This window comes from Phyllobates terribilis, unplaced genomic scaffold (genome assembly GCF_046119375.1).
Source record: "Phyllobates terribilis strain yellow unplaced genomic scaffold, ASM4611937v1 Scaffold_3__8_contigs__length_932513732, whole genome shotgun sequence".
NCBI lineage: Eukaryota > Metazoa > Chordata > Amphibia > Anura > Dendrobatidae > Phyllobates > Phyllobates terribilis.
Window position 1 is genome coordinate 223960461 of NW_027362763.1, and position 20437 is coordinate 223980897.

The 20437-nt window shown below is 45.3% G+C and overlaps 1 protein-coding gene across 1 annotated transcript in view; it reads left to right on the top strand.

Annotated features, from left to right (window-relative positions):
- The window catches only part of CP (ceruloplasmin), a 123042-nt gene that overhangs the window by 37950 nt on the left and 64655 nt on the right, over window positions 1-20437 (top strand). The window contains exons 2-3 of the mRNA XM_073674642.1: window positions 11097-11346; window positions 14256-14500. Of these exons, the coding sequence (XP_073530743.1) occupies window positions 11147-11346; window positions 14256-14500 (445 nt within the window). The 5' untranslated portion in view covers window positions 11097-11146. The remainder of the gene's footprint in view (window positions 1-11096; window positions 11347-14255; window positions 14501-20437) is intronic.

The following is a 20437-nucleotide window of genomic DNA, read 5'->3' on the forward strand; positions in this document are numbered from 1 at the left end:
ACTGGGGTAACAAAGTCATCAATTTCTGACCAGCAGCAACCAACGTCAGCGGCTTCAGAGAAAACGACAGTATTGTACCATCAAGTATTATTTCTGTATCTGGTTTTCAATAAACCAAGTCTTCAATTGCACCCCCGCTGTGGTTCTACATTCAAGTCTATGGACGCCGAGTCTGCGCTGGTCCTGTCTGCTTCCCATCTTGGATACAGCGGTAAGAAAAACAAAATCTCACAGCATCTTATCTATCAGCTACACCTTCAATCGCATTATGTGGAGACAGAACAGTCAAAAGTTGTTTTAAGAGTCCAGTCATCATGTCTGCATTATGCCTGTACATCAGAGCACAGCTGCATCTCACACAGGAATCTCCCTAGTAACAGGCAAGTCAGATGAGCGTGTCTGCATTAATCTACAAATGTCACCAAGGCGTTTTCACATTTAAATTAACCCCTTGCTTGCACAATTAAAGAACAGTTTATGTTATGCGCAGTTTCACCTCAGACCACACCTTTTAAAAGAGACTTTCTGCGTATTTTTGTCAGAACCTTGCTCTTAGGTTTTTTTTTCCTTTGCTGGTCACATGACCTTGTTGGCCTATTTAATCCTGCTCCGCCCTTCTGGCTTTGCTGGACTTCATTGTATATCTACTTTCTAGCTAGCCTGTGCTCTGTGTCTTGCTCTGTTAGTTTGCTTGGTCTACTGACCTCTATGTTCTATATATTTTGTTTGTTCGTCTGTCTGCTACTATTTCTGTTAGGAGGTGTCCCATATTCCTCCCAGTCCTTAGTACTTGTAGGGATTCCTTCCCCACATCTATAGGTCTCCGTACAGACTAGCTTAGGACTTTAGCAGGTCTGATCGCAGGATCAGGTCCCCTGTTACATCGTAGGGATTAAGCTGAGTTCTATCGTAGGGACAGATCTCCTCTCTTTCCTTAGCTCTGGTAGCAGAACATAACAGTAAGTCCAGCCAGCAAATTCTCTAAGGAAAGATTTTTCTGTTCCATCATGGTGTCGGTTCAGGATTTGGTTCATCGCCTGCAGGGACTCTCTCTGGAGGTGGCCGAGCTCCGTCAGCACGTGAGTAACTGTCCTGGAGCACATTTCTTGGAGCCTAAGGTATGTTTGCCGGATTTATTTTTTGGTGAACACCGAGAATTTTTTTCATTTAAAAATGCTTGCTTATTGTATTTTCGTTTGAGACCTAAGTCCTCTGGGGATGAATCCCAGCGCGTAGGGTTCATAATGTCACTTTTGCGCAAAGAGCCTCAGGAGTGGGCCTTTTCTTTGCAACCTAGTGATACATGCTTCAGATCAGTGGATAGTTTTTTTTCTGCTTTGGGACTATTATATGATGATCTTGACCGTGTCGCATCAGCTGAGACTGAGTTGAGACGTTTAAAACAGGGATCAGGTAATGTGGAAAAATATTGTACTCATTTCCGTCGTTGGTCTACTCAAACAGGGTGGAACGATTCTGCTCTGAAAAGTCTATTTCTTGCTGGGCTCAGTGAAAGGGTTAAAGACCTGCTAATTGCTTATCCTACACCTGAAGATTTGCAACAGGCTATGCAATTAGCTATACGGGTGGATAGAAGACTGCGTGCAAGGGTTAATGAGAGCAAATCCTCTGCTATGTCAGTTTCTGGTTATGAGAATGTGTGTACTAATAGTGGTGAACCGATGGAGATTGGATCGGTGGCACCTCGCTCTCAAGAAAAAGACCGTCGATTTTCTGAAGGCTTGTGTTTCTATTGCGGAAAATCTGGTCATTTGAATAAAGGCTGTGAGCTTCGTATGAAGAAAGAAAAAAAAATGGTCAGTCACGCCCGTATTGCCTGTTTAAATTCCAAGGGTATATTTTTAGCTGCTTCCACGATTGCTCAGAAAAAATTAATGGAATTTCGGGTGTTTGTTGATTGCGGGTCTACTCTGAATGTAATTGATGGGGGATTCGTGGAAAGACTCAATTTAAAACCTGAACCTTTATCATCCCCCATTGCTGTGGTTTCTGTGGATGGTTCCCCTTTGAAGAATATTACTCTCAAGGTCTGTGAATTTCCTCTCACTATTAATGGTGTTCACCATGAGAAATTGGATTTGGTAGTGTTGAATAACTTGCCTTCTCCAGTAATATTGGGATTGCCCTGGTTAAAATTTCACAATCCTGTACTGGATTGGTCTACCAGTGAAATTAAATCCTGGAGCCATAAATGTTATGACAAGTGTTGTAACGGGCGTATTGCAGCTTTGGATAGGGGAGAATTGCCTGTTCCTATTCAGGATTTTTGGAGAGTTTTTTCTGAGAAGGAATCGCAGGTTTTGCCTCCCCATAGAGACTATGATTGTTCTATTGAATTTGTCCCTGGAGCGACTCTTCCTAAAAGTCGTTTATTTAACCTTACTATTCCTGAGAGGAAGGCTTTGGAGGAATACATACAGACAAGTTTGGCCGCCGGTCACATTAGGCCCTCTAAGTCTCCTGTGGCGGTTGGATTTTTTTTTGTAAAAAAAAAGGACGGCGGTTTACGTCCTTGTCTGGATTTTCGTGAGATTAACAAAATTACTGTACGCAATCCTTACCCACTGCCATTGATTCCTGATCTGTTTAACCAGTTAATGGGGGCCAAGTGGTTCTCTAAAATTGACCTTAAGGGGGCATACAATCTGTTGCGCATGAAGGAGGGTGACGAATGGAAGACTGCTTTTAATACTCCTGTGGGTCATTTTGAGAATCTGGTTATGCCTTTTGGTCTTACTAATGCTCCTGCATTTTTTCAGAATCTGATTAATGACATCCTTAGACCTTTGATCGGCAAAAATGTGGTTGTGTATTTGGATGACATTTTGATTTATTCGCCGGATCTGGAGTCTCATTGGCGGAGCGTGCGTGAGGTATTACAGTTATTAATGGACAATTCGCTTTTTGCTAAGCTGGAGAAATGTGAGTTCGCTGTACAGAGAATTAGTTTTTTGGGCTACATTATCTCCAGCAAAGGTTTTGAGATGGATCCGGTTAAGGTTCAGGCTGTGCAGGAATGGCCTAGGCCTATTGGTTTGAAATCGATACAGAGGTTTTTGGGTTTCGCCAATTACTACAGAAAATTCATAAAAAATTTTTCTAGTATTGTCAAACCTCTGACTGATCTCACCAGGAAAGGTGCTGATGCGGTTCAGTGGTCTTCTGAGGCCATTGAAGCTTTTGTGTATCTCAAGGAGAGGTTCACCTCTGCTCCCATCCTTATGCAGCCTGATGTTACTAGGCCGTTTTTGGTTGAGGTTGATGCTTCCTCTGTGGGGGTTGGCGCAGTATTGTCTCAGGATAACGGGGATGGATTACATCCCTGTGCCTTTTTTTCAAAAAAATTTTCGGAGACTGAACTGAATTACGATATTGGTAATCGGGAATTATTGGCTATTAAACTCGCATTTGAACACTGGCGCCACTTCTTGGAAGGTGCGGAATTTCCCGTTCAGGTTCTTACGGATCATAAAAATCTGATTTATCTTGATGCTGCCAAGCGCCTGAATGCCCGTCAGGCTAGGTGGGCACTGTTTTTCTCGCGGTTTAATTTCTCCGTTACTTACATCCCTGGTACTAAGAATGTTAAGGCGGATGCCTTGTCTCGCAGTTTTTCTCCCATAGTCGGTGCTGAGAAAGAGGAGAACATTTTACAAGAAGGTGTTGTGATAGCTGCTTTGGACTCCGTTTTGGAAGATGAGATTCTTAAAGCACAGGAGAATGCCCCATCTAACACTCCTCATGGGAGGTTGTTTGTGCCTGGGACCTTTAGGAGAGATTTGTTTGTTGAGTGTCACGAATCTCGGTTGGCAGGTCATCCCGGAATCTCTGAGACCAAGAGACTGGTGGGTCGCAGTTTTTGGTGGCCTGGATGGCAGAAGGAAGTCATTAAGTGGGTGCGTCAATGTACTATATGTGCTAGATCTAAGTCCTCACATACTCCTGCTGCGGGGTTGCTTTGTCCTTTGGAGGTTCCCAGTGCTCCTTGGACACATTTGGCTATGGACTTTATAACTGACCTTCCCCCCTCTGAGGGTTTTACTGTCATCTGGGTGGTCGTGGACCGTTTTAGCAAGATGTGTCACTTGGTTCCTTTCGTCAAACTGCCCTGCGCTAAAACTCTCGCTAAGGCCTTTGTCAAGGAAATTGTCAGACTTCATGGCGTTCCTACTGACATTGTTTCTGATAGGGGTCCTCAGTTCGTGGCTCGTTTTTGGCGTGCCTTTTGTGATAGGTTGGGAGTTCATTTGTCGTTCTCGTCCGGATATCATCCTGAATCTAATGGCCAGACAGAAAGGAAAAACCAGGATGTTGAGCAGTTCTTGCGTTGTTTTGTGGCAGACAATCATGAGGGGTGGTCTGAGTTTCTGCCACTTGCTGAATTTGCTCTGAACAATCATCTTCTTCTGCTGGTTGTTCGCCTTTTTTTTGTTGTTCTGGGAGACATCCGTCGTTTGGGTCGTTCTCCAAGTTGGGATCTGCCGTGCCTGAGGAGGAGAATTTTTCCGGTGATTTGGAGAGAGTTTGGACGGATGTGCGTGGTAATCTTCAGGAGGCCAACAGAAAATCTAAAGACTACTTTGATAGGAAACGACAGGAGGTTTTGTTCGCTGTTGGTGACATGGTTTGGTTGTCCTCTAGGAATCTGCGGTTGAGGATTCCTTCAAAGAAATTGGGTCCCAAGTTTGTAGGGCCCTTTAAGGTGCTTCAGGTTGTCAACCAATCTGCTGTTAGGTTGGAGGTTCCTACCTCCTGGAGAATTAATCCGGTATTTCATGTCTCTCTGTTGAAAAAAGCTGTTGTATCGGATTGTGACACCTCTGCCTCTGTTCCTCCGGTGGTGGAGGACGGGGAATATGAAATTTCTCGCATCCTTAACTCTAGACGGTATAGAGGTAGTTTGCAGTATCTTGTGGCCTGGAAAGGTTTCGGTCCCGAGGATAACTCTTGGGTGAGGTCGGATGATGTTTCCGCGTCCAGACTTATCAGAGCGTTTCACAGGAGATTTCCTGATAAGCCTGGTCCTAGGGGATCCGGAGGATCCTCTTAGAAGGGGGGGTACTGTCAGAACCTTGCTCTTAGGTTTTTTTTTCCTTTGCTGGTCACATGACCTTGTTGGCCTATTTAATCCTGCTCCGCCCTTCTGGCTTTGCTGGACTTCATTGTATATCTACTTTCTAGCTAGCCTGTGCTCTGTGTCTTGCTCTGTTAGTTTGCTTGGTCTACTGACCTCTATGTTCTATATATTTTGTTTGTTCGTCTGTCTGCTACTATTTCTGTTAGGAGGTGTCCCATATTCCTCCCAGTCCTTAGTACTTGTAGGGATTCCTTCCCCACATCTATAGGTCTCCGTACAGACTAGCTTAGGACTTTAGCAGGTCTGATCGCAGGATCAGGTCCCCTGTTACATCGTAGGGATTAAGCTGAGTTCTATCGTAGGGACAGATCTCCTCTCTTTCCTTAGCTCTGGTAGCAGAACATAACAATTTTAACTCAGACTGTTATAACAATTTTATACATAGCAACGGTCAACAGACTGGAAACCCCATAATTCACTCAAAGTATTTTGGGAATCTAATTGGAGTGACCCATAGGAACTGTGCAGTAATTTTCGCACACAAAAAAATCAAAATGGCCGAAAAACGTCCCACCCAATATCCCTGCACTGAAATACAGCAAGTGCAACCCGATTCTGAGCATTATGAAGAGCAGGAAGCAGAGCACACACTTGCAGCAGACAAAATCTCACGACCAATGCGCTCTCTCAAACCATGAGCTCTGCGATAACCTGGAATGTTTATGGAAACGAGTCGCCTCCTTCATGTCGAGTTTTCAACGCTACAAAAGTACTGCAGCGAGTTTACAACATGTTATTAGATGGCTGAACACAGCTCACATAATATACAAGAGACTGTCTGCAAGGTATGCGCCCTTTCTAAAAGACTCTAATATCGATGAAACCTTGTCTGAGCTAAGCAAAGCAGAATTAATCGCCAGAGAAAGAGACTCCATGGTGCAGAGTGTTATGGATAAAGCAGAACTCCGTATTACATATTTGCAAGAAACCAAATCGCATAGATCAAATTCATCTAAACATTCTGCTCAGTCATACAGATTATCTTGCTCAAGAAGTTCAGTCATAAGAGATAGAATACTAGAAGCCTGCATAAACGCAGAGGAATCCAAAATAAGACGTTCCTTCGCAAAAAAAGAAGGCAGACACAAAAGCTGAAGCCAAAAAAGCAGAGGCAGATGCAGAAGCCAAGACAGCAGAAGCTGAAGCCAAGAAAGCAGAGGCAGATGCAGAAGCTCAAGCTAAGAAAGCAGAGGCAGATACAAAAGCCAAGAAAGCAGACACAGAAGCTCAAGCCAAGAAAGCAGAAGTAGAGGCTCAGACAAAAAGAGAGAGAGCAGAAGTAGAGGTTCGGATAAAGATTCTTCAGACAGAGATGGAAGAAGTCTTGATCCAGTTTGCCTATCTCCACGGGAAGAAGACGACCCAGTTGATCGTACCAGTGACAATGTGCTGCTGCAGTCATCTGCAGCGCTCCCTATTTTCAGCACTGTTCAAGCTGACAATGCTAAAACTTCCAAGTCAGCTCTACATGCGGTGCCGGTGTCGCCCAAAGCACCTGCACAAACTCAAACCAACACTCCGACGTACCCAATTAAGGACAGTTAATGCAGCAAGATGACCACAAAATGCTTTCTGGCCTGTTTCCACAGCTCAAGCAGCAGTCATCAGAATCTCCAGAGGTTAAACCACAGCTCAACCCTGCAGCAACATCATTTTACCTGGGAACATCTCACCCCTTCACGCCAGACAGCTTATACACCCAAGGGGCATCACAAGTTAAAACAGCAACAAGGAGTGAAAAATCAGACATGTCTGAGTTTGCCAGGTTCATGGTGAGCAGGGAGCTAATCAACACAAGTCTCAAAACGACTGTGCTGAGAACTACAGAGCCTGGAAAGAAACCTTCAAGGCTGCCATTGCCGACCTCAACCCATCTGCAGAGCAGGAGTTCGATCTCATGATCAAATGGTTGGGCCCAGGCTCTACAAATCGTGTGAAGAGCCTTAGGACTGTCTGTGTGAGACAATCAGGAGCAGGTCTCGCTGCGAGACTTGAACGAACCTTTGGCAGTGCTGAAGCCATTGAAAGGGCCTTATTCAAGAGACTGAAGACAATCCCAAAGATCAATCTTAAATAAGTCCACAAGCTTCTGGACTTAAGTGATCTGCTCACGGAATTTGAACTCACAAAAAGACACCCTCGTCTGTCTGGACTGTGTTATCTGGACACTGCCCATGGAGTGAACCCAGTTGTCACAAAGCTGCCACATAGTTTGCAAAAGAAGAGGGCAGTGTGGGTCTCAAGACACAAAAGAGCACACAATGTCACTTTTCCTCCATTTATCCATTTATGCAGGTTCATCGATGAACAGGCCCAGATGAGGAATGACCCCAGCCTCGATTTCCTGGAGTCTAACACTGCAGCTGAAGCAGCATCATCATCAAGGTATGAAAGAGTCAAACCTAAACACAGAGACTTTAACAACAGTGTGAGCGTTAGAAAGACTAACCTACTACCACCTGCAGTACCTACAGGTAAACAATACACTACCACGTCAGGAGACAAGTCTTTCAATCTTGAATGTCCTATTCATAAAAAAACACACTCACTGAAACAGTGCAGGAAATTTAGGTTCAAAACAATATAGGAGCGCAAGAACATCCTCAGTGAACTTGGGTTATGTTTCACATGATGCACCTCATTGGAAAATATGGCCAGGGACTGTAAATCTGCCATTAAGTGTGAGGAGTGTTATAGCGACAGACACGCATCAGCTATGCATCCAACCCCACCTACCAGCGATGCACCGGCCGCAGTCTCCACTAGTCCCGCTCCAAGCCATAGCGGGGAGCCACACGCAGACTCTGTTACAGCTGTTTCATGCTCATGCTTGGAGGTATGTCGAGAGGGCCAGAGCACGAAATGCTGTACCAAGATATGCCTAATCAGGGTTTACCCAGAATGACAACCAGAAAAGACAGTGAAAATGTATGCTCTCTTTGAAGAACAGAGCACCGGTCCCTAGCTCAACCTAAGTTCTTCAAAGCTTTTGGAATCAAGAGGCAAGAAAAACCCTACACTCTGAACACCTGCTCCAGCTGCATACAGACTAGTGGCACAAAGATTCATCACTTCTCCTATTAATGAAGATGAGGAAATACCCTTAACCAACGCTGATAGAATGTGATCAAATACCTGACCGTAGGTATGAGATCCCTATCCTGGAAGCTGCGTTTCACCAACCACACTTAAAGCACCTAGCCAGCGTTATCCCCCCTATGGATATGGACACTGAGATTTTACTCCTGCTTAGCATAGATAATTTAAGGGTACGCAAGATGCGTAAACAGTGTAATGGTCCTGACTCTGACCGATACGCTCAGAGACTGGACTTGGGGTGGGTAGTCATAGGAAATATATGCTCTGATTGACCAGGAGTTGACTATTTTAAGACTTACGTGCTTGGGGACGGACGTCATAAAGTCGCGTCTGCGCCGTCATGGAGTCACTAATCTGAGACCATCCGGATCATCACCGGCAACCTGATCTGGGACCTAATCGTGCCCTCCGAAGACCTCTCCTGTCTGTCCCTGATCATGACCAACCAGAACTGCCGTTGCATTAAGGACCGGGCGCGAATGCTGACCAAGGCAGAACAAGAAAAGTCAATGCACGCTATGAAAGAAGGAAAAGAGACGGCCATTGACCCCATTAATGATCGTAAGACCTTCATGAAAGAGGAGGAGATGCTCAGCAAGAAAAACGAGAAGAAGAATACGAAGCGGAACAGGAAAAGATGGAAAATGAGACAATATCTTTAAGTGTTTATTGTTGCATGCTAACTTGCCTTTATCATTCCAGGTTTTAAGGACATTAGTTCAATAGTGAAATCCCTAATGGAATTTCAGACGAGGAGTGTGCTGTTCCCCCAGAGATGATTGCTGTGCAGATGTTTGTTTTGCATATATTAGGAAATGAGTTCTGAATTTGTTATCTGGTAAATGTACCACACTACGTCGTCATCTGCTGGTCATTATTTATTCACCGCTCACTCTCATTCGTTCCAATTAAGTTGGTTCAAACTGGGCGTGGCTTCTCATGGCAGTTGGTGGGTCAATTGCTCTTGGCAGCCATTTTATCGCCAGAGCTGCTGTGAGACAGCAACCACTTACTGTGCTAATGAAGTTATCAACTTCTGACCAGCAGCAACCGACGTGAACGGCTTCAGAGAAAGCGACAGTATTGTACCATCAAGTATTATTTCTGTATCCGGTTTTCAATAAACCAAGTCTTCAATTGCACCCCCGCTGTGGTTCTACATTCAAGTCTACGAACACTGAGTCTGCGCTGGTCCTGTCTGCTCCGCATTTTGGATACAGAAGTAAGGAAAACGAAATCTCACAGCATCTTACATATCAGCTACATCTCAAATAGCCTTATGTGGAGACAGAACATTGCAACAGCAGAAGAGTCAGGAAACTGATACCTAAAAGTAAAGTGGAATAGTGCACATAGAGAGGTGATGTCAGAGGTGTTGTGACCAACACAGAAAAAGTGCAGTACAGCTGCACAGAGACTGTTGTTGGGTGCAAGCGATGATGCTGAGAAAAGTGCCAGAAGACTGTCGTAAGTATCAGCAAATTGTCTCAAGTGCCAAATGTTTACCTTTGTTCAAGTCAACCTGTTGCCTTATGTAAGACTGTTGAAACCAAGCTGGTTGCCTCAAATAAAACTGTGTAAAACTAAAGCTAAGTGAACACTGTGTTTAGCAGTACTTTGATGGGTCTTCTGTCTGAATCCCTGAAAAATGGAATTCAGACATGCCTCTGGTAGAGGGGTTAAGATGGACTCTATTTGTACTGATTTTGGGGGTGTCCATGTTTTCATAGGGACACAAGAACGTAGTCACAATTGACAGTGGTATCTAACTGGTCAAACTGCTTTGATCAGGGCTAGCTTCGATCACAGCCTTTAAACTTGGGTGCTGGCTGTACAGAATAGCCGACTTCAGCACTGTATGGAGCAGCCTTCGGGACCTGCTCCATACCTGTAGTGGACACCTACACTTGACATTTGGTAGTTACTCACCCTTAACATTTTGTCTATCCAGTTATTATTTGCTATTAATTGCTATTTCTCTGTTCATTAGAAGTTTGTTTAATGCAGACGGTTTATCTGATAAAAAAAAAATTCTGTGCACAATGATTATTTTGATGGGATCTGTCCATCACAGGTTTTTGGTGGCTGAACAAAGATTTCAATTGTATGCTTCAATTGTGTGCTTCAACTAATGGCTTCTTATGCTGATGTATGGATGCAGCTACTTGCTTCACTTTCCTCCTATCAATGATTCCTGGCTTGTGATTGAAAGACAATGGTTGTTTTTCTGTGTCCCAACCTCTTATTCCCATCTCATTAATAACTAACAAACAATGATGCACATGATACATTTATCCCAAATGGTCTGGTATCCATAGTTGGACTTAGAATATACTAAAAGAGGATATGTCACCAGATTTCACAATACAAACCACATACATTATTAAACATGTCCCTTAAGCCTGGTGATACTGGTGTACTTATACTGAAATTTCTTATCTGAATGGCTGTATAATCCTTATAGAAAAATGAGCATTTTATGAATCCAGCTAGAACTGGTCTCAAAAAATGCTGTTTTTAATAGCAGACAGAAATAAATTTCAAACATTTGCAAAGTAAATAAACCAGCCTCATCATGTCCAAATGAGCTACAGTATTTACTAAATGATGCAGTCTGTATTTTGAAATATGGCAGCAGATCACTTTTAATCATGTATATGTTCACTTCTAGAGTCCCAAATATAATTTCTCATTAATCATTACTCTTGTTTTACCATAAAGCAGCTGAATACACTTTGATGGTTTGTATCATTCATGTGTTCTTATATCACTTAGGACATTGCAGGCTTTCTGCCATCTGACTTTACTGGAATCACTGTTTGCTCTCGTTTATAAACAGATCTCGGTTACGAAACTCTTGCACTACATATTGTTTAGAGACACCAGTGAATGAGGGCACGCTGCTCGCCACCGAGACGGACCTGTCCCCGGATAATGAAGCTCCTAGCAATATGCCTGCTCGCCACCTTGAAGTGGGCACATGTGGAGGCGGCAGAGAGAACATACTACATAGCAATCAGAGAAGTAAACTGGGATTATGCCCCCAGTGGGATGAATATCATTTCTGGTAAATCGATTGCTGAAGATGAGTAAGTAATTCGTATTATACAGTATTATACAGTATGCATGCAGCACTGCAGAGAATTGTAAAGGTTGCTCTATTTTAATACATTCAGCATGATTTTAAAATTGTAATCTTTGCATCCGTTTGCATAGAACATCAGTCAAAAAGCAGTGGAGGTAATTCTCTTTTGGGTGCTTTATTCCATACTTTGACTAAAAGAATCCTACAGTGTCTTCTGTTTGGACCATCAGTCTCTCTATCCCTTTTTAAAGGGGTTGTCTGGTCTTAAGCCACAAGTCTGCAGTCACTCTCTGTGACTGCAGACTTGTGAATCTTTATAACGCACACACTGCATGCAGTGAGAATTCTCCGGTGCCGGCGCAAGTATGCGATTTGCAGACTTCCGGCCACATTCCGACTAGACTGTGTCTGGCCTCGCTCAATACACTTGCATTGATTGAGGCTGCATCCATCTAGCCAGTGCATGACCGCCTGTATGCAAATCACATACTTGTGGTCACACACCCGCTGCTCCTGGTGCTGGCATCAAAGTCCTCAAAGTGTGCAGTGTGTGCGAAATGGGGATTCACAAGTCTGCAGTCACAGAGAGTGACTGTAGGCATGTAGCTTAACACCGGACAACCCTTTTAAGCTTCTATAAGAATGTATATAAAGATTGACTTCCTTTCCACACCAGATGCTGTGGGATTTAGTTAGGGTACTTCACACAACCATATACTGTATTTGGTCTGAGTGCTGTCCGTGAAAAAGCTGACCTTGCATGGACAGCACTTGGACCAATGTTATTCAATAAAAATTGCAGCAAGCACTAGTCTCTCCTGTATTTTGAATGAGACTTGCCTATTCAAGTCTATTGGCACTGTGACAAAGTCACTGGCAGTGTGTCGGAAGGGAGATATGTTTTAGCCTCAGTGATGTGATTGTGGAGCCTACTGAAACAGACTAAGGGGCATTTTTAAATTCTTAGGAAGCCTTTGCAGGTGTTTTTTGTTAATTATTCTAATTTACTGAGATAATGACTTTTGTGTTTTCATTGGCTGTAAGCCATAATCATCAACATTAACAGAAATAAACACTTGAAATAGATCACTATGTTTGTAATGACTATATAATATATGAGTTTCACTTTTTACATTGAAGAACTGAAATAAATTAACTTTTGGATGATATTCTAATTTAGTGAGATGCACCTGTGTATAAGCTGTGATTATATGTGACCATTCACAATTGACAAAGGCTCTGGATGAGCTGAAATGTTTTGAGGTGTGTGGAATAAAGAGGCTTAATTCATCACACGTGAGTGTCGGGATTTGTCTTTTCTCTTGGTTGTTTACAATGGCAGGCTGAAATCCATCATGATCATGGTTCACTAACCATCGCATAGGACTTTTTACACACTTATCACAGTTCTCTTTCATAACAAGCCATAGAATTCCATAGGATACGGGATAACTAACTGATCATTGGGGCTCCAATAGCTGGGTACCCTAATTGATTCAATAATAGGGTTCTGGAACCCTTCAACTGGGCATTTTTTAGTGAATCAGATTGAAAATTGTTTGAATTGTTTGAATTCACCAGAACCAGCAAAATTCTGGAAATTCGACTAAAAGTTGATTCACAGTGGATCAGTCTGCTTATCTCTACCACTGACTTCACAAGGCTGAAACACAAAGGTGATTTTACAGTCAAGTGGGGAATAGCCCCTCACCATCACAAGGCACTCACCTACAATCATCAGGCTCTATCAGGCCAAAACTTACACTGGCACCTTCTCCTGCAAGCTCTCCTGAAAGCTAACATGCGAGTATGAGGTTTACCCACCTTACATAAGCCCTGCCGGAGGAGAATGCCAATGGTTTTCTGTATTTAAATATACCTGAAATAAAATGCCAATCTTGTCATGTCCTGAATCATATATTTGCCTGGGCCCGAGGGGCTTGTTGGACCTCCGAAACCTGTGCGATGGTGGATACCTACAACAGTGAGCTTATCTCATGTCCCAAATCACGGCTGATCCCAGTGGGCCTGTTATACATTCAGCTATTCCATATGCATGACCAATGTACCTGTCTCCTTTAAAGCTATTAAAGATGTTCCCAAAAAACAGCTTGCCAACTGTTTTTAGTTGTGAACAGAAGAACTGTGAATGCAGCTCTGGATCTTAATACAATTGCCAAAACATTATATATTATATGACTCAAAAAGATTTTTTTCACAAGCGCCCTTAAGATAGGGATATAGAGGCTACCACAAAAAAGAAGCTGCAGATAGATATGCAGATCTTGTGTGCAAATCTGCGTGACATCACTCAGTACGGGGAGTCTGAAGGGCCAAAAAGCAGACAACGCGTTTCGGGGAATCCTCAGTCCCCCTTGATTTTCTCTAAAATCTGCTATTGGACTATAATAAAGAGTTTGGACTATATATACCAATGAAATATTACTATGGATCTTTCTCTCTGGTGTATTAATATTTAGTATTATGATACCCAAGTAATGTGCAACTTTACTGTTGATTTGTGCTGATAACCATCAGGGGGTGTTTTATATAAATATTTAGATTCATGTTTTTTATTTCCTGTATCCACCACACCAACTGAAAGTAGCGCGATAGATTTCTCTTATTATAATTGACATTATATATTGTACATTTCATGCATTGTGATGCATTTAACATACAGCTGTCCATTTCATTTTCCAATTTTCTCAATATTAAAACATGTATGCTATGTAAATGATTTTTTGAGGGGGGGGGCATATCATTTTCCTCACATTTTTTTCACACTGATATCAAAGAAATATGAAGCAGGCAACAAATTTAACGCCTTCAGCACATAAGTACGTACAGACTAAGAAAAAAAAAAAACTAGTGTGAATACTCTCTAATAATTGCTGTCTTCTTTCTATGCAGGCATGCCAGCACTTATCTACAATCTGGCTCCAATAGAATAGGCAAAGTCTACAAGAAAGCTTCTTACCTACAATATACAAATGATTTATACACAGATGAAATCAAGAAACCAGACTGGCTGGGATTTCTGGGCCCGATTATGACAGCTGAAGTTGGTGACACAATTACAATCCATCTCAAGAATTTTGCATCCAGACCTTATTCCTTACACCCACATGGAGTGCAATATACAAAGGAAAATGAAGGTAAACTACTGCACATATAAAACCAAGTGAAAAGAGGAGACGTAAACCGCGCTAACATAAATAAAATCAATATTTACGGTCACAAGGTTTTACCTTAAAAACTGTATCAGGTCAATTATTAGAAGGTGTCCCAATAATAATGAAGAAATTAAAGGGGCTGTCCAAAACATGGCAAAAAACTGCAAGGAGCTTATAATAACAACCTAATAAAAGAAGCTACATGTGCACATGTGCCCAGAGCTGAGTATGAATGGATCATATAGATGGAAACATCATGTACCAGTGTTATCTGCCGAGAAGCGTGAGTAACCAACTGTGCCTACCTACTTATTGATAGGATGAATTGCACTGTGAAGATCCCTGGATTGATGATATTTTTAGTCAATAAGTCACTTAGGTAAGGAATAGTTCTTCAGTCCAAAGTCCGTTGTGTGGTGTCCCTAGAGCCTCAGCTCTATCTATTTATCTATATCTATTTACTGCAACAAGCCCATCTTCAGCCATCAATGCCCTCACTGCTCACTGCCAGACCAGATTCATAATGACGGTGCTGCACACTGCCCAATTACACTAACTACATGGTTGTTTAACTCCATGCCTTTCCCACACTGATCACAAGGTGCTCACTGCATCTTGTTTCATGATCCCAAACCACCTAGAACAGAGTATTACAGTGGGATGCCCACCGTCCGGACATTTGACTATGACTTACATCCGTCTGTGTGCCTATGAAAACCATTAAAGCCTTAAAGGCACAGTATAAGCATAAGAATAGTTATTGCAAGAAATAAATGTTGGACAACATGTATATAACTTGTCAACTGAAATGACATAACATGCAATATAGTCTGGAACCACTACAGTCATAAACAGGGCTGCTACCAGGAATTTCAGGGCCCCATACTGGCAAAATTTCCGGGCCCCCTTGAGATTCCGCCCAGACTCCACACCAGCTCCGCCTCCACCCCTTGAACCTTCCACAGTCCCAACGCCTACTCTTGGAAAAACTCCACTTCCGCACCGGGTCCTCACCAATCACACATTAACAGTTCCCATCGATCACCAGATCACACACATAGCCAGCAGCTTTTGTTTCGGCCAAAAGATTTTTTAAACTGCTACCATGACAAAGAGACTCTTCTGGCCGTGCCCTACTCTACTCTAACCTATTAAACATTTCTTATAATACCCAATACTGTTTTTGATATATTTTTCTTTATGGGAATGTGTCACATACATTTTTTAAAAATGACCAATAATACCACATACAAGGGCCAAATACCGTCACACCATGACCAGACCACATATTACCATCACATAGTGACTGAATACTACAATGCTGATAATTAATAAAAAAAAACAGAATACTAATATTACCATAAATGCCATTATGCACAGGAGTTCTGTACATAGTATACAGTGTATAGTGTAAGTGTTCAAGTAATACAGGGATCACCAGTGACATTATACACAGGAGATCAGTATATAGTGTCAGTGTACTGGTAATACAGGGATCATCAGTGACATTATACACTGGAGCCATGTGTATAGTGTAGTGTATAGTGTACAGGTAATACACCGAATCACCAGTGACGTCTCTAGTTGAAGTCCTTCATCTTCGCTTTTCTCCTTCATCCAGCACAGACCGTAATTCACCCCTTCCAGCCACCAGATGAAGAAAAAAAGTGACGTAGCGCCGCCCTGCACAGTAACCGGACCCCCTCACTGAAAACAGTATCCTCAGAAATAAAATACATCCTGCCCCGGTGTGTCTCATCCTCATCACCATCCTGCCTCCATGTGTCTCATCCTCATCACCACGCTGCCCCCATGAGTCTCATCCTCATTACCACCCTGCCCCCATGTGTCTCATCACCATCTTGCCCCCGTGTGACTCATCTTCATCACCATCCTGTCCCCGTGTCTCATCCTCATCACCATCCTGCCCCCGTGTGTCTCATCCTCATCACAATCCTGCCCCCGTGTGGCTCATCCTCATCACCATCCTGCCCCCGTGTATCTCATCCTCATCACTATCCTGCCCCATGTGTCTCCTCCTCAGGGTTCTGCCCCATGTGTCTCCTCCTTAGCGTTCTGCCCCCATGTGTCTCCTCCTCAGCATTCTGCCCCATGTGTCTCCTCCTCAGCATTCTGCCCCCATTTGTCTCCTCCTCAGCATTCTGCCCCATGAGTCTCCATAGCATTCTGCCCCCATGTGTCTCCTCCTCAGCATTCTGCCCCATGTGTCTCCTCCTCAGCGTTCTGCCCCCATGTGTTTCCTCCTCAGCATTCTGCCCCATGTGTCTCCTCCTCAGCGTTCTGCCCCCATGTGTCTCCTCCTCAGCATTCTGCCCCCATTTGTCTCCTTCTCAGTATTCTGCCCCATGTGTCTTCTCCTCAGCATTCTGCCCCCATTTGTCTCCATAGCATTCTGCCCCCGTGTGTCTCCTCCTCACAATCTGCCCCCATGTGTCTCCTCCTCAGCAATCTGCCCCCATGTGTCTCCTCCTCAGCAATCTGCCCCCATGTGTCTCCTCCTCAGCATTCTGCCCCCATGTGTCTCCTCCTCAGCATTCTGCCCTCAAGAAAGGGGCTGGAAGCAAGGGAAGCTGGATGGAAGCCCCACATGACAGGGATGGGCCACGAGGGTGGAATTTTTGAGATAAAGGATCAGGATTGGGTATTAGAGCTGAGGGGTGGGCAGTTGGTGGTGGGAGGGTGAGTATATCAAGAAAAAGTGCGGGAAATTAGTCCTCATCACTATCCTGCCCCATGTGTCTCCTCCTCAGGGTTCTGCCCCATGTGTCTCCTCCTTAGCGTTCTGCCCCCATGTGTCTCCTCCTCAGCATTCTGCCCCATGTGTCTCCTCCTCAGCATTCTGCCCCCATTTGTCTCCTCCTCAGCATTCTGCCCCATGAGTCTCCATAGCATTCTGCCCCCATGTGTCTCCTCCTCAGCATTCTGCCCCATGTGTCTCCTCCTCAGCGTTCTGCCCCCATGTGTTTCCTCCTCAGCATTCTGCCCCATGTGTCTCCTCCTCAGCGTTCTGCCCCCATTTGTCTCCTTCTCAGTATTCTGCCCCATGTGTCTTCTCCTCAGCATTCTGCCCCCATTTGTCTCCATAGCATTCTGCCCCCGTGTGTCTCCTCCTCACAATCTGCCCCCATGTGTCTCCTCCTCAGCAATCTGCCCCCATGTGTCTCCTCCTCAGCAATCTGCCCCCATGTGTCTCCTCCTCAGCAATCTGCCCCCATGTGTCTCCTCCTCAGCATTCTGCCCCCATGTGTCTCCTCCTCAGCATTCTGCCCTCAAGAAAGGGGCTGGAAGCAAGGGAAGCTGGATGGAAGCCCCACATGACAGGGATGGGCCACGAGGGTGGAATTTTTGAGATAAAGGATCAGGATTGGGTATTAGAGCTGAGGGGTGGGCAGTTGGTGGTGGGAGGGTGAGTATATCAAGAAAAAGTGCGGGAAATTAGTCAGTCCGGCAGGGAAGTTACAGGAGAAAGTTCACCAAAAAAAAAAAATTTTAATATCCGCTCACCCATTGTTCTGGACACTGACCGGGCGTAATGGAGACCGTGGAATCTCTTTTTAGCAGACTGTGGGATGCGGCTCAATCCAGGCGTGGAGGGTGGCTGGAGGCACAGCTTTAAGGGTTGCTGCATGGCTCATCCGAGGAATCGGCGGTGGGGTCAGGAAGGAGGGCAAGGAGAACGCGGCCCCCCGAGAGGCTTTTGCCAGAGACTCCCACGTGCTGCAGATGCAGGCTGCGGAGCCCCTCATGGGACCCTGAGCCAGGTGAGCCCGGCGGCGGAACCCCCCTGCCGCTGCGCCCGCCGCTGCAGGAATCCGCCCAGCCGGCCTGTGGGCGCTTCCGTCAGCGGATCGCTAGCAGGGTCTGGACCGAGGGCCCCACCGGAAGTGCGGCCTGCTCCGTCGGCGCGCCTCAGTAATAGAGCCCGGGCAGAGCCAGAAGCAAGGCCCGCACTAGAGCCGCGTCACCAGTCAGGGGGTGTGGCTTCGCCGGAAGTTCGGCCCGCGTCACTTCCTGTGCACGTGACCGGGCCGGACAGCGATGACGCTGGCCCCCGCAACCAGGGCCAGTAGCGGTTCACGGCGGCGGACGGCCGTGATATAAAAAAAATATATATATATAAAGGGGCCAGGAGGAGCAGCAGCACGGCAGGCACACCTGGCGATGCACCAGTCGGGGTGCCTGCCAGTCAAATCGACAGTGGAGGACAGTATGGCGTTTTTCGGGCAGGCAGCGGCAGTTTGTAGACCTGTTGCCTGGCCCCAGTCACCGGAGTCACGGTAGCAGAGCGGCGGGCAGCAGCATGGAGCTGCCTGGCAGCCCCCCCCACAGATCAGCACGGACTGGGCTGGGGGGCCCAGGTCCAGAGGTCGTGCTGGATCACGGACGGCAGGAAGGATCGGTGCAGAAACGTGCAGCGGACGAGCTGCGGGGGCATCAGCACGTGCGCAGGTCCCCCCTGGTGACGAGGAGGCCAGGGGCGCGGGCCTTGAGCAACAGCGAGAGGGAGGATCGGAATACGGAGAGGATCAGGATGACCCAAGGAATCGGCAGGACTCAGGACGTACGGCTGGCGGGGACACAGCACCTGCGCAGCTCCGTGAGTATGCGTCTATGTATGTTTTGTCACCCACGGGGTCTGTAGCGGATGGGGTAGGGGATAGGCAGTTGGCAGGGCCCTGTGGTGTAAATGTTAGGGGGAGGCGTGGTTAGATGTCGTGGGGCTCAGGGATAATTTGGCAAACATGTCACAAACTCTGGCTAGTTTAGGCACTGGTAGAGCCAGTGAGGCAGGGTTATCTCCGATGGGGGCTTGGCACCCGGTCGACTTGTGGCGTCGCAGGTGGGGAGTGAATCGGCAAGGGCGGCGGTGTGTACTGAGGGGGACTTTAGGGGGTATCGGTTTCTGTACAGACAGAAAAGGATAAAGCAGATGTCGTAAAACTGGATGATAGGCCGAAAGGGGAGGTATACGTGTGCTTTGAGGGGCAGCTGGGCACATTTAAAAAAAAAAAGAAAAAAAAAAAGGTTAAGGAAAAAATTGGGCGGGATGAATTTGTAGAAATTTTTTCCCTACTTTCTCTTGAAAAGTTTAATTTGGACAAGGGAAAAAAGGACGACAGCAAAAAAAAAAAAAAAAAAAATGGAGGAAGAAAAGCGTAGGTGGAGGTTCATTCCTCAGACGTTTGTTACTTGGTTGCAAGCTTTTGCAATAATGGCTAGTGTCATTGGGAAAAAAGCTCCGGATAATTGCGCAGGTTTATTTTGCTACCTGGATGCTTTAGGGGAGGCTCATCGCACTTAGGGGGGCCAGACATGGTTTCGATAGACGAGCAATATCGGCAAAGGAAGGCAGTCTGCCTGGAGATTAGATGGGATCAAAGAACATCGGGTTGTGGCTGAAAGTTGTGGCTCCGGTGAGGTATGGGCAGTCCTTTCACGGGAGCAGCGATAGTGGGAACTAATCGGCAGGACACGGGGGATTTAGCCAGGGTGCACAAAGCACTAAGAAGGAAGCGGGATCTTGCTGGCAATTTAATGATGGCCAATGTTAGTACGGGAACTCCTGCAAATTTAAACATGTGTGCTCCCATTGCAACGGTATTTTCACACGGAGCATCTAAATGCTTTAAGAAGGGTAATGGAAAAATGCCAATGGGTACCGGTCAAGGGGGTGACTCCGGTGAGGGTTCACGAGATGGCCCCCTTTCTAAGTAGGTATCCAGATCAGTTGAAGGCTAAGGTAATTTCAGATGGTCTTTTTTGGAAGGTTTTAGAATTCCTCCTCCTGATCATTAGGTCCCCTTTTCTCTTAAAAATTTGATGTCGGCTTCCCTTCATCCGGAAGTGGTTAGCTTGAAACTGGCAAAGGAGGTGGAATTGGGCAGGATGGCTGGTCCG